The sequence below is a fragment of the Sinocyclocheilus rhinocerous genome, unplaced genomic scaffold (assembly GCF_001515625.1).
Source record: "Sinocyclocheilus rhinocerous isolate Xijiao unplaced genomic scaffold, SAMN03320098_v1.1 scaffold821, whole genome shotgun sequence".
In the NCBI taxonomy this organism is placed as follows: Eukaryota; Metazoa; Chordata; class Actinopteri; order Cypriniformes; family Cyprinidae; genus Sinocyclocheilus; species Sinocyclocheilus rhinocerous.
In genome coordinates, this window is record NW_015623656.1 from 46399 (window position 1) to 58742 (window position 12344).

A 12344-nucleotide genomic window follows, 5' to 3' on the forward strand; every position below is an offset into this window, starting at 1 on the left:
GACTCTGTTCCCCTTTCGGGCTCTGTCTACATTTATTTTGAAAGATGAAGCTGGTGATTATGGTAAGGGGCGTTACATTTTCCAACGAGTGCTTGCGTTGTTTGGCCAATCACAATGCACTGGGTCAGCTGGCCAATCAGAGCAGACTGCGCTTGTCAAAGGAGGGGGCTTTGTTGAAAACTACGTGTTTGAGAGAGGCGGGGCATAGAGGACCTACAATAATGTACAGTATTTGAAAAATAATGTGTTTTTTGAACATTAAAGCATGTCAACATATTTTGTTACACCAAATACACAAAAAAAATGATCTTTAAAATAGCATCATATGACCCCTTTAAGATATTTTTGATGAAATCCGAGAGCTTTCTGACCCTGCATAGACAGCAACACAACTCACACGTTCAAGGCCCAAAAAGGTAAGAAGGACATTGTTAAAATCGTTCATGTGACATCAGTGGTTCAACCTTAATTTTATGAAGCTACGAGAATACTTTTTGTGTGCAAAGAAAACAAAAATAATGACTATTCAACTTTATTCGACGTAACGATGTCCTTGCTACCTTTCTGGACCTTGAACGTGGTAGTTCCCTTGCGGTCTATGCAGGGTCAGAAAGCTCTCAGATTTCATAAAAAATATCTTAATTTGTGTTTCGAAGACGAACGAAGGTCTTATGGGTTTGGAACGACATGAGGGTGAGTAATTAATTACACAATTTTTATTTTTGTGTGAACTATCCCTTTAAATGTATTTTTTTTAGGAATTTGGGGAAATGTACATAATGTCAATAAAGTCGACAGCTGTGTCCAAATCATTTTCGCTATTTTTTATTTCTACTTTTTAATATATTTTTTTTATATTTAGTTTCACTTCATATTTATTTACCCACATAACGAACGACAGTATGTGGCTATATAGCAAACAATGTGATTTCAGATTTTTACCTTAATGCCTTTGTGTTGAGTTTATCAGTTGCGAAAAGTCAGTGTGGACAGTCAGTTCTAAAAATCTGAGAAATTAATCAGGTGCAGTGTGAACAGCTTTTGTGCATTCCATCATAAATACGTGCTGCTTTGGTTTGTGTTTCAGATACATTGACCTAAAAATCAAAGCAAGGGAAACAGGGTAACCAATTAGAGATGACGTCAATGACAACATGAATAGACAGACGACAGGAGAGAAAACCAAGTCACAAGCTATTAAAATTAAATACTGTATATAAATGTGCTTTCGTAACTGCCTGATCACCTGATAACACTAGGAGTTAATAATACCAGTTATTGTGCTGTTAGCGATAATACTAATCTCATAAGATTCAAATTCACAAGCACAAGTTTTGACTGGTAAAAAATAATATAAGATAAATAAATAAATATAAACAACAATAAATACTGTAGGTTTACAATTGTGCATGATTCAACTGGAAATGTACATAACTTGAATGGGAATGACTGCATGATATGATGTTTAGCAAGTTTTTGATATGTAACTTTAACTCAGCCACACTGAACACACATACTGTGTTCCAACTGGGCGTCTGATAGGGCGGTTGTTTAGCCTTTGAGAGGCCTGAGTGGTCTGAGCATTTGTGAAAGAGAGAAAGTGGCGACAGAGAGTCGGCCAGACTTCACCAGAGCAAGCGTACTAATTCCTCACCTGCAGCTGGGGGTTGATGAGACGACAAACCAGGGAGATCTAGGGAGCTATCAGACATCACATGCTTCAGGTCTCCACCCATGTCCGACAACTTCATGTCTAGCTGTACTGAGAGAGCATCCTCAGAGTCCTCCTTCCCCACGCTGCTGCCCCCAATGGACGGGAGGTCCAGGGATTTCACAGAGGCAGAGTCCTCTTTGGCCTGCTTGAAGGCGGCCACTTTGTCCACCAGGCTCTTGTCGGACGCACCCAGCGCCGTACAGAATTTGGAGGACTGGAAATCTGCAAAGTCGTCATTGTCGCTCTTGAGCGACGAGAAGGAGCCCCCGCCGCTTTCTTTGTTATCGTCGTAGGCCAGGCCACGTTCTAGGGACAGCTGCTTGAAGACGTCGTACTTATCAGTGCTGACTTGCTGCCTCTGCTGGGACGTCTCCGCCTGGGCCTCTCCACCACCGTCTCCAGAGCTGGTCTCGTTTCTCTGATCTCTCGAGCTCCCGAACGCCATGAAGTCAGCAAAGTCGTCCTGAACTGCCGTTCCAGGTCCTCTCCCTACTGTAGAGGTGGTGGGAGCTACTTCGGAGGACGCTGAGGAGCCAAAAAGAGCAAAATCGCCAAAGTCATCACCCCCTACGCTGGGAGGTTTTGCAACTGAGGGCAATACCAGGGATGGGGGCGCTGAAGGGAACAGGTTGAGTTTGGAGTCAACAGTGGTATTGGGAGCAGGAGGAGCCATTGTTGTGAAGAGGTCCAGGTCTGCCATGTTGAGAGGATTTCTAGGTTGAGCCAGAGAGGCTGGTTGTGAATGGGACAGAGATTGAGAAGAAGAGAAAGGAGGAGGAAAAGTTGGCTGGAACTTGGCCTGGTCTGGTGGGTCTAGTGGAGAGATGATGTCGGCTGTTTTAAAGTCTGTGAAGCCATCATCGGCACTGACAGACTTGAAATCAGCAAATCCCTCCCCTGCAGAAAAAGGAAAAGAAAACAATTGAAGGGCATGGCGAACTGCATTTCACACCAAAACAACAAAGGAGAGAGAGCTGGCACGGCACAATGCAGTTTGCCTACAAGTTGCCCAGAGCTCCATTTCATGGGCCTAAAAAGAGAAAAATGGATTAGCAATGCTTAAAGCAAGCTACGTTTGACTGCTGAATTGAAATAAAAAGGTGGTACAATGGAACTGAAGACTTTTAGTGTGAAGATATAAATCACAGAATATAGCAAATTTAACCAGCATATTTCAGTCTCAGCACACAATCACACACTCTGGTTTAGCCACAATCAGTACATATTAATTTCACTTGTAGTGAAGTGACCAGTGGTAGACCAATTAATCGGACAAAATTGTTGATATGATTTTCCTTTATCATGTATACTGCGGTATGTAAATTTATCAGTGCAGTGTAGGACTGCTTAAAATCACTGACATATTCGACTGATGCATGAAAAATGCATGATTGAAAAAATAAAATGAGGGATGTGCTTGATGTTAAAAAACTAAGTGCAATGAGCCATGAAATACACACAAAATTGTTCATTTCCATCTTGGAAAGTGTTCACGTAAACACAGTCAGTTATAATCAAGTCTTAAGTAAACTAAACAGGTTTTTTTTTTTGGTCACATGGCCAACCTTTTTGACTTAATTATAAATCAATAGGGATGTAACGATTAACTGCGAGCCGGTTGAAAATCGATTCAAATATGTGACGATTAAAATCGGTTGAGATGCTAAACAAATCGCGATTCATTTAGGGGTAGGAGTTTATATGAATGTATGTCTGAGGGGAACTTACCGTCTTCAGAAAAGTTTAGATGGTATTTTTTTCTTTTCATCTTGCCTCTGTATAATGCATATTAAAGTTCATAAGTGCAGAGCTGCTTTGTTTACAGCGGAAACCAAGGAAACGCTTTAAGCGCAACCTGCTGGCAGAGAGTGAATCTGCGTCTCAATTTTAAATGGAAAGAGCACAGACAAAGCCTTAGTTTGTTTATATGAAGAGATTTCTTTTATTTGTGTTACTTATTTATTTTAATTTGGGGCTTGTTTTAAAATTTCAATGTAGTGTTGTTATTTACATTTCCATTATATTTAAATTTTGTCATTTAGCATACACTTTTATCCAAAACGACTTACAAATGAGGACAATAGAAGCAATCAAAACCAACAAAAGAGCAATAATATGCAAGTGCTATATTAGTATATTATTATAGTGTTATATTTCAATTTCACAAAGAAATGTGCAGCATTTTGTCCAAGCAATAATAAAAGGACACATTTAATTTATAATTTGTCTTAAATCTAATTTTGTTAAAAAAAATTATAACAATCGTGAATCGAATCGAATCGTGAAATCAAAACCGTGAATCGAATCGAATCGTGAGTTGAGTGAATCGTTACATCCCTATAAATCAAATACAATACACTATGAAATAAATATTAAATTGATTATTAAACATAGCATGACAAATGTTAATGTAATTGTACATTTCCGATTTGCATCGACTAAATTGTATTGTATCAAATACCAGCAATATATCAACCATTAACCACTGTGCCCTCTCAATATAGGCCAATAAAAAAAACCATTTTGATCGACCACTAGAAGTGAATGACACGCAGATGACAAACTTTTTTCTATTTCAGCAGCAGCCTCAGGGTTCGTACACATTTTTACCTTTTCATGACCGTACGAACCCTGCAGCCTATATAAGGAATCAAAAGTAGAGAGAACAGAACTACAGGAGTTCTGGAGAATAGATCACTGCAACCATTGACTTACTGGCTCTCTCAGAGCTGTCCCCACTGGATTCTGCTCTAGTGAGACAGGGACACGCACACATGCCTACATCAGTGTATGAAGCCCTACAATAAACTTAACACACTATAGCCTGGTGCAATTGTATTAAATTTACTCTTGTAAAAAGCAGACCTAGGTTGTGTACTTGATGTGTTCATGCTGTGTCAGACATGCATCTGCTTACCAACTGGTTTTCTGTCTGAAGGCTGCTCAAGCTCTCGGAAAACACTGTATTTGTCCCCTGAATCTGGAACAAAACCGTAAACAATGCCTGTGTGTAGAAGCAGTAGTGCATTTTAACTAGACCATAATAATGATAGAAGGGAGCTGCAGGAATGTGATAAATAGCAGGATAAATTTATGCAAAACACATCTGCGGGCCACACAGTCTTATCGCAAATGCATTTAGACAAGAGAATCAGTCTTAAAAGTTAACCCGATATGACAGCAGTCTTCTGAGAGATCGGTCTTCGTCAACGGGTTAATGAGGTGCATAGAGCCAAATGGGTATGTGTGTGTGTTTTACCTGAGACAGGAGGTGTGGGCTCTGCAGGCTGCTCCACTGACAACTGTTTAAACACTGCGTATTTATCAGAGGAGGAGGATGAAGACCCTGACACTGGAGTTAGCATGGCAGGAACACTGCATGAAGCAGACAAAACATACAGCAGTCAGCCCAAACAGATCAAAGTGCTTTACAAGCTACGAAGAGTTTACAAAGAGAGTTTACAAGCCGAAACGTTATATTTAGTTTTGAGATACTTATTTTTGTTCTTTGATGCTTCTAAAAGTAGACTAAACACACAAAGCCTGAGGCACAATACTAATTTGCATACCATCCCTGCTATAAAGTTTGCAAGATTAGTATTTAGTGCGTCCCATTTTAAAACAAAATGAAAATAGAAATCCAAAGTTGGACAAATATATTGTATCCCATTGATTTTCAGAATTTCAGTTGTATAAGGTTGGTAAGAAATGGGAAATGAGTAAAGTGATTTTTAAAGTAAAAAATGCTAATGTTTACACACGAATACAAACAGTTTGTGAGAAACAGTGTCTGTAATATCAATAACTATTTTCTATTTGAATATATTTTAAAAGGTTATTCATTCCTGTGATCAAAGTTGAATTTTTAGCATCATTACTCCAGTTTTCAGTGTCACATGATCCTTTAGAAATCATTCTAATATGTTGATTTGCTGCTCAAGAAGCATTTCTTATTATCATCAATGTTGAAAACTGCTGTGCTGCTCTAAATAGAAATATTTTGTAATGTTAGAAATGTTCTCACTGTCACTTTGGATCAATGTATTGCATCTATGCTGAATAAAAGCATCAGTTTCTTTCAAAGAAAACAATCTTACTGGCCACACTGGCAAAATACATACTTTCAGTGTGTGGTTCAAATATGCAACTTGAAATTCAGCTCAAGTTTTTTTCTAAACAAAAGTTTCTTTCTTCCCCTTCTCGCCGTCTTGGATCACTTCCCTCATAACAGCGATATTCCCAGCACAGGAGAAAACCTCACCCTCTCTCACCCTCACTTCCTGTATTATTCTCAACACTTCTCATTTTCAGTGATTTAATTAGCGAGCAATCTGACACATTCAAGCACCAAAATATTCTTCTAAAACAAAGGATCCTTTGTGCTCAGTGAAGCTGATCGACCGGTAAAGGCCGTGGCACTCAGCAAATATACTTTCCAACCTCTCACTCCCTGCTTTCCATAATTGCCTTTCTCCATTTTTCCCTGGGAGCATAAAATCATGCAGATGTGAATAGAAATAAAATGGAATGAGCTTATCAGCTGTCCATTGAAATGGGCTCATTAGAAAAGATGGCGGGGGTTTAATTGTTGCGCTGGGCAGGTTATTACAAGCCATTACAAAGCGCAGAGCGATTCCATGCTCCAGATGAGCAAACAGAGTCTAGAAGAATTAACAAAGCATAAAAACAATATCAGAAACTACTAATGAGAGATGACAGGATGCTGCTTTACGATGCATTTCTCCAAGCAATTTGCATTACATAAAAAATATGCTTTTGCAGGCGTGCAATATGCCATGACGCATAGACGAAAAGCTGCACTCGTACCCGCTTTGGGATGATGATGTCATGCTGGGAAACACTCCTGTTTCTCCTTGGAAATCTGTGAATGAGTCATCTCCAGCGCCGGCTTTGGGGGCTTCCTGGAAGTCCTGGAAATCGTCATCATCAGCCTTGGTAGCCTAACGTAAGCCAACAAAACAATAAATCAGTTGAGCGATAACAGTGCAGTTATTATCCATAATAAAGTGTCTGATGTTTACCTGAACAGGAGGGAAGTTGGTGACGAAGCTGGCCGGTGGTTGTGCGGGCGGGTTTGGGGTCATGCTCATGACAGGCGGCGCAGCAACCGGCATGGCCATGGACACGGGTGGCTGGGTCATGATGGGCTGCTGGTGCTGAGGCAGGACAGCAGGAATAGCCATAGCGGGTAGATTGGGCACAGGCGGAGACGGGAACTGACTCAGGATGTTCAAACTCATGACTGTAAGACCACTCTAGAGAATAAAACCACAATATGCAATCTTAGACTGAGTGGTTTAGTAAGGGTAAGTCATTTGAAGGATTAGTTCACCCAAAAATGAAAATTCTGTCATTGATTACTCACCCTCATGTCGTTCCAAACCCGTAGGACCTTTGTTCATCTTCAGAACACAAATTAAGATATTTTTGATGAAATCTGAGAGTTTTCTGGCCCTGCATAGACAGCAACACAACTGACATGTTCAAGGTAATGAAAGGTAGTAAGGACATCGTTAATATAGTCCATGTGACATCAGAAAGCTTTCGATTTCATCAAAAATATCTTAATTTGTGTTTTGAAGATGAACAAAGGTTTTACATCTTTGGAACAACATGAGGGTGAGTAATTAATAACAGAATTTTCATTTTTGGGACAACTATCCCTTTAATGTGACTCAAACCAGGTACTGTGAAACAAAAGGCTGGGGTAGTAACCGACCAAGCTATCAATGGAATGATAGGACCAAAGTTTTATCTAGGATGGATCTCAAACAGTCTGACATAAGACTGCTGCTTTTTGTTCATTAAAAATTCCAATTAAATCAAATCAAATCATAAAGTGGACAAGCAACAATCGTAAATGACCGTTCATAATTCGCACACATAGTTCTGTCATTAACTCACCCTCATGTCATTCCTAACCCATAAATCTTCTCTTTCTAGCTTGGATTAAACAACTCAATTCATATGGATTCATTTTACGGTGTCATTTTAACCTTTTTGAATCTTTTACATTTTGGTTACTTGGACTTTCAATGTAGCGACGGAAACCACTCAGGTTTAATTTAAAATATCTTAATTTGTGTTTTGAAGATTAACCAAAGTCTCGTGGGATTGGAAAGACATAAGGGAGGGGTAAATTTTAATTTTTGGGTGAACTATTGATTTAAGTAGATGGATCTAAAAGAAATTTGAACTAAAAGCTATTAGATACCAACCCAGATCTTTAACCAGTACACCAGGACTCTTCACCTCAAGTCTTGGATGGCCAGTGGCCAGGTTAAATTGGAATTGATACATAACTCTGCAGGATACTAGCCCTCCAGGACTGGAGTTGTACATCACACCATCCCCTGTTAACCAAATCTTATCTTTAAAGAGAAGCTATAAAAGCGAAGCGTTAAAGCAGAATGATAACGTCGACGATAACAAGTAGCACAGATCTTTGAAAGCCGACTGATAAATGCTGATTACTGACAGTCATTAAGATGAGGCACTGCTATAAACATAAGACACTCAATTAAAACTGATATTCTCCCTACACATAACAATGATTTAGTGAGCTATTAGACAAGAGCGCTTCAACACGCCTCGTGCAGGAACATTGAATTTACAGCACGTCTTTCATCAGGGAAACGAAATAAAAAAGCAGGCCTGTCAAACAATAGACCTTCTTCTCCATCCAGATGTCTATTTCCCCCTCCACCAAGAGGCTGTCTGATCTGTTTGCCTAAAATATTCATTAAAGTCAACTTCCATTTTCAATGCCATTTCTGGCATTCTCCAGAGCTTTTCCTTTCTTTATTGCTCTACAAAACTGAAGCACTGGAAGAGTGGCTCCTCATTGTGCTTTTCAATTTGCATAACAAATGTGCTATTACTGAAAGGGTCCCATGAGTTGCTGGAAGAGCTATACAGTTTCTACTCAGAGGACTGTAACTGCCAAGAGCAGCAAGGGAAGATGATAAGATCCCCACACCTCTGGCCTAAAGATGCACCTAACTTCCTATCACTGCAAACCTACATACTCCTTTGAAATTGTGAAATCTACCTGGGCGACTCCAATCAAAGCCAGGACGGTGTACAGCTCTTCCTTGGTCAGCTTGCCAGGTGTGGTGCGGTTGGCCGAGGCCCATATCTGTCCGAGAGCTTCCCGTGGCAGACCCGATGATATCAGAATTGGGTAGAGTTTGGCTGTGTCAATACCGGTTGGTGTCATGGTGAACTCAAGGACCTTCTTGAACAACTCTGTGAAGAGCAACCATTAGGCATTAGATACTGTGAAATGCAGAACTATGAAATGATGCAAATCTAATGACGTCAAGAGCATATACCTGGGATGAGCGAGTCATTGTATAACCAAGCTGGCACCATGGGTTGCATGTCTTGTTGGGGGTAGACACCTACACCTGGTGGTGATGGACATGGAAACAGTGAGATGTTTGTGGACTCTTATGCTAAGAGTGCTTGATCAAGCATACAGTGGGTACGGAAAGTATTCAGACCCCCTTAAATTTTTCACTCTTTGTTATATTGCAGCCATTTGCTAAAATCATTTAAGTTAATTTTTTTTCCTCATTAATGTACACACAGCACCCCATATTGACATATGGGGTGCTGTGTGTACATTAATGAGGAAAAAAAATTAACTTAAATGATTTTAGCAAATGGCTGCAATATAACAAAGAGTGAAAAATTTAAGGGGGTCTGAATACTTTCCGTACCCACTGTATATCCCCATGTGCCTACTGCACAGTCAGACGTCCCCCACACCTGCTGTCAGCAAAGCCCAGCACGGATGTACTACTGACACCATGCACAGACACACTAAAGACTCCCACTGCTTTTGCCGTCAGCTCAGCTGTCTTGAGCCGAGAGCTGGTGGGTTTGTAGGACAAACAGATTGGCAACATACGGAGAAGAAAGTTTTGCTTTGTATTGGCATTGACACTCATCTCCTTACATGCATTGCCAATGTGTACATTGAAATCTGTGCTAAAACTGTGAGTCCTGTGGAGAAGTAAATTAGGCAAATGATTAAAATGGGGCTATGGTGATTAAACCTCCAAGTAAGCATCAACAGCAGTGAATCATGCCATTGATCCTCTCCTTTAACGACACCAATGGGCTCAGTAGACAGACTAAACCAGGGGTGTCCAATCTTGACACTGGAGGGCCACCTTCTTACCAAGCTTGCCTCAAGCCTAATTAAACACACTTGAACAGGATAATCGACGTCTTCAGGATTACCAGAAATGTCTAGGCAACTGTGTTGGAAACCAAACCCTGAAGAAAGGTGACCCTCCATGAGAAGGACTGGACACCCCTGGACCTAAAAAACCCAGAACCATCATTTCAGAGACATTGGAAAATGTGCAAGAATTTATAGAGCACCACATTTTAAGAAATCAAGCCCAGTAAATACATGTTAAATCCCAAACATGCACATATTTTAGATCACGTGCACAATCAGTTAAGATGTTCAGGACAGAAAATAAGGGTTTCTGAGACAGTAGGCAGGAGATCTGAATTAGGCATTTCTTTATCCAGTAGAGATTTTAATTAAGTTATCTTCATCTTGGTTTATTTTTCCATTCAACTTTGAACATTTTTCATGCTCAAGAGCACATTGTCTTAAAGGGTAAAGCTTCTAGGCCCATGCATTTTCTTCCGTTTAATGCCTTGGATCTGCTTTAGCAAAGACAGTTGATGTAAGAGGACAGATTTGGTTACTTGGATGTTCATTGAGAAGTGTCAGATATAGTCAGGTCAAGATTTAAAGATTTTTCAAACAAGAACAAGATAAGAAATCAGCCCTTCTAAACCAAGCATATCTCATGATTAGCAAATAGAGGCAGGGCAGGAAGTCTCGAGCTGCGAGTTGTGTTAATTTTGAGAAGCTCGAAAAAGAGGCGGGACTGAAATCATAGAGGTTTTCTTCTCACCGCTGGTGCTAGTGGGCTGGACGGGCGGGTTGTCTGCTGCAGGGGGCGCCTGAGTTGCAGGTAGAGGCTCAATGAAGGCTGAATTGAAGTCATCTTGAGTTTGGGCCCAGTTTCGGGCTCTGGTGCTGCTGTGAAACTGAGCTGTGACCTGAACTCTGGGACTCAGCTCAGACAGAGCCTGGCGTGGCTTAAAACTAACCTGGGCCTTCTTATCAGCTGTCAAATCGCAAGATGTGAACATCTTCTCCTCCAGAGATGGGCCTGAATCAGTTAGGGACAGAGGCCATATTGAACTGTAGTAGTTTATATTTTAACTGAGCACCAAACATGACTATGTGAATGTACAAGACAAAAACCTACAGCATTTAACGCATCAAAGTTGCGATGCAGACGCAAAAGCTTTTCCAAGAGGTAGGCAACATTATTCAGTCTTTAAAATAAGACATTACTACATGTTTCCTTTGCACAGAATATAATACAGAATCCCAGAATACAGGGCGACAAGATTAACAAAAAAAACTAAAACAAGATGGAGGACAAAGTCAAGAAAATTCTGAATATATAAATACTTAAATGCCATTAAATAAAGTATAAATACTAAATTCAAATAAAAACTAATTTAAATATTCATTAGTCATTTATTATATATTTAACTTTTTAGAGTATTAGGTTAACAAGATGCTCTACTGGAATAAATAATAAGTTGAGTCTTTTATGGCACATTCGCTGTCCATGAAGTTGCTGACTATGTAGGGTGTTCCAGTTCCAGTTCCAGTCAACAAGATATGTTCTACTGTCTATATAGAGAACATACAGCAAGGCAGCTCACTAGATTTTGGAGCAGATATACAGTCCTACCGTTTCTTTTATGATAAAATATCCAAAAGAGCCAGGTAAGTAACCACTTCATTATAACAATATCTTGTCAGTGTCTGCGCTTGCTTGGCCATTTGTTGCGGAGAAAATAAGGAAAGTGTGTCCAGCTGAATTAATTTAGTATTTTGTTAGACGGGTATAAAAAAAGCTTAGTTTACCGCGACAGCGGTCGCGGCAGCTGTCGCGTGAAGGCCTCCTCGTGTGAAGACCGAAGAGTGTAAAGACCATCGACTCTACCGTGCGACTCCACCGGACAGGACACCGGCAAAGGATAAGTATCGCTTTTTATTTCTCCTCTTTCCTACTACTTGTTTTGCTTCAGTTTCAGTTTTTTATAACCATTTCTTACTATGTGTAAGTAAGTTGTTGTTTTTTAGCATGTGTGTTTGGCAGTGTTATTTTTTAGGATTACTGATAAACTACTGTCATTTGATTTGTATTATTTGTATTTGTTATTTATCAATAAATGAACTACTACAATGACTATTCTATTCACTGACCTCTTCACAGTACCGGAGGTGGAACAGGAATTGTTTAGGCATGACATAATTGGCTGATAAACAATGTACGAGCAGAGGCTGACAGTAACTAAGTACACTTTTTGAGTATCTGTACTTTACTTGAGTATTATTTTTTCTGGAAACTTATGACTTAAACTTCGCTACATTTCTTTTCAAATATTGTACTTTTCACTCCACTACATTTCTATCAAGGTCCTCGAAGTAGAAAGTCGTTACTATGTGGCAGCTTTAAAAGTCAGTGGGTGATTTCTTTCTTCTCTAAAAACT

At 39.8% G+C, this 12344-nt stretch overlaps 1 protein-coding gene across 7 annotated transcripts in view; it reads right to left on the minus strand.

The window, feature by feature from the left end:
• Positions 1 to 12344, minus strand: part of synrg (synergin, gamma) — a 52965-nt gene that overhangs the window by 28528 nt on the left and 12093 nt on the right. For 4 of the 7 annotated variants that reach the window (XM_016519229.1, XM_016519154.1, XM_016519079.1 and 1 more), the window contains exons 8-15: positions 10681 to 10941; positions 9070 to 9144; positions 8787 to 8983; positions 6757 to 6990; positions 6542 to 6675; positions 4974 to 5089; positions 4632 to 4694; positions 1655 to 2611 (exon numbers count right to left, since the gene is read on the minus strand). In XM_016519229.1, coding sequence (XP_016374715.1) covers positions 1655 to 2611; positions 4632 to 4694; positions 4974 to 5089; positions 6542 to 6675; positions 6757 to 6990; positions 8787 to 8983; positions 9070 to 9144; positions 10681 to 10941 — 2037 coding nt within the window. The remainder of the gene's footprint in view (positions 1 to 1654; positions 2612 to 4631; positions 4695 to 4973; positions 5090 to 6541; positions 6676 to 6756; positions 6991 to 8786; positions 8984 to 9069; positions 9145 to 10680; positions 10942 to 12344) is intronic. The other 3 variants (XM_016519450.1, XM_016519374.1, XM_016519297.1) reach the window with 1 other exon arrangement.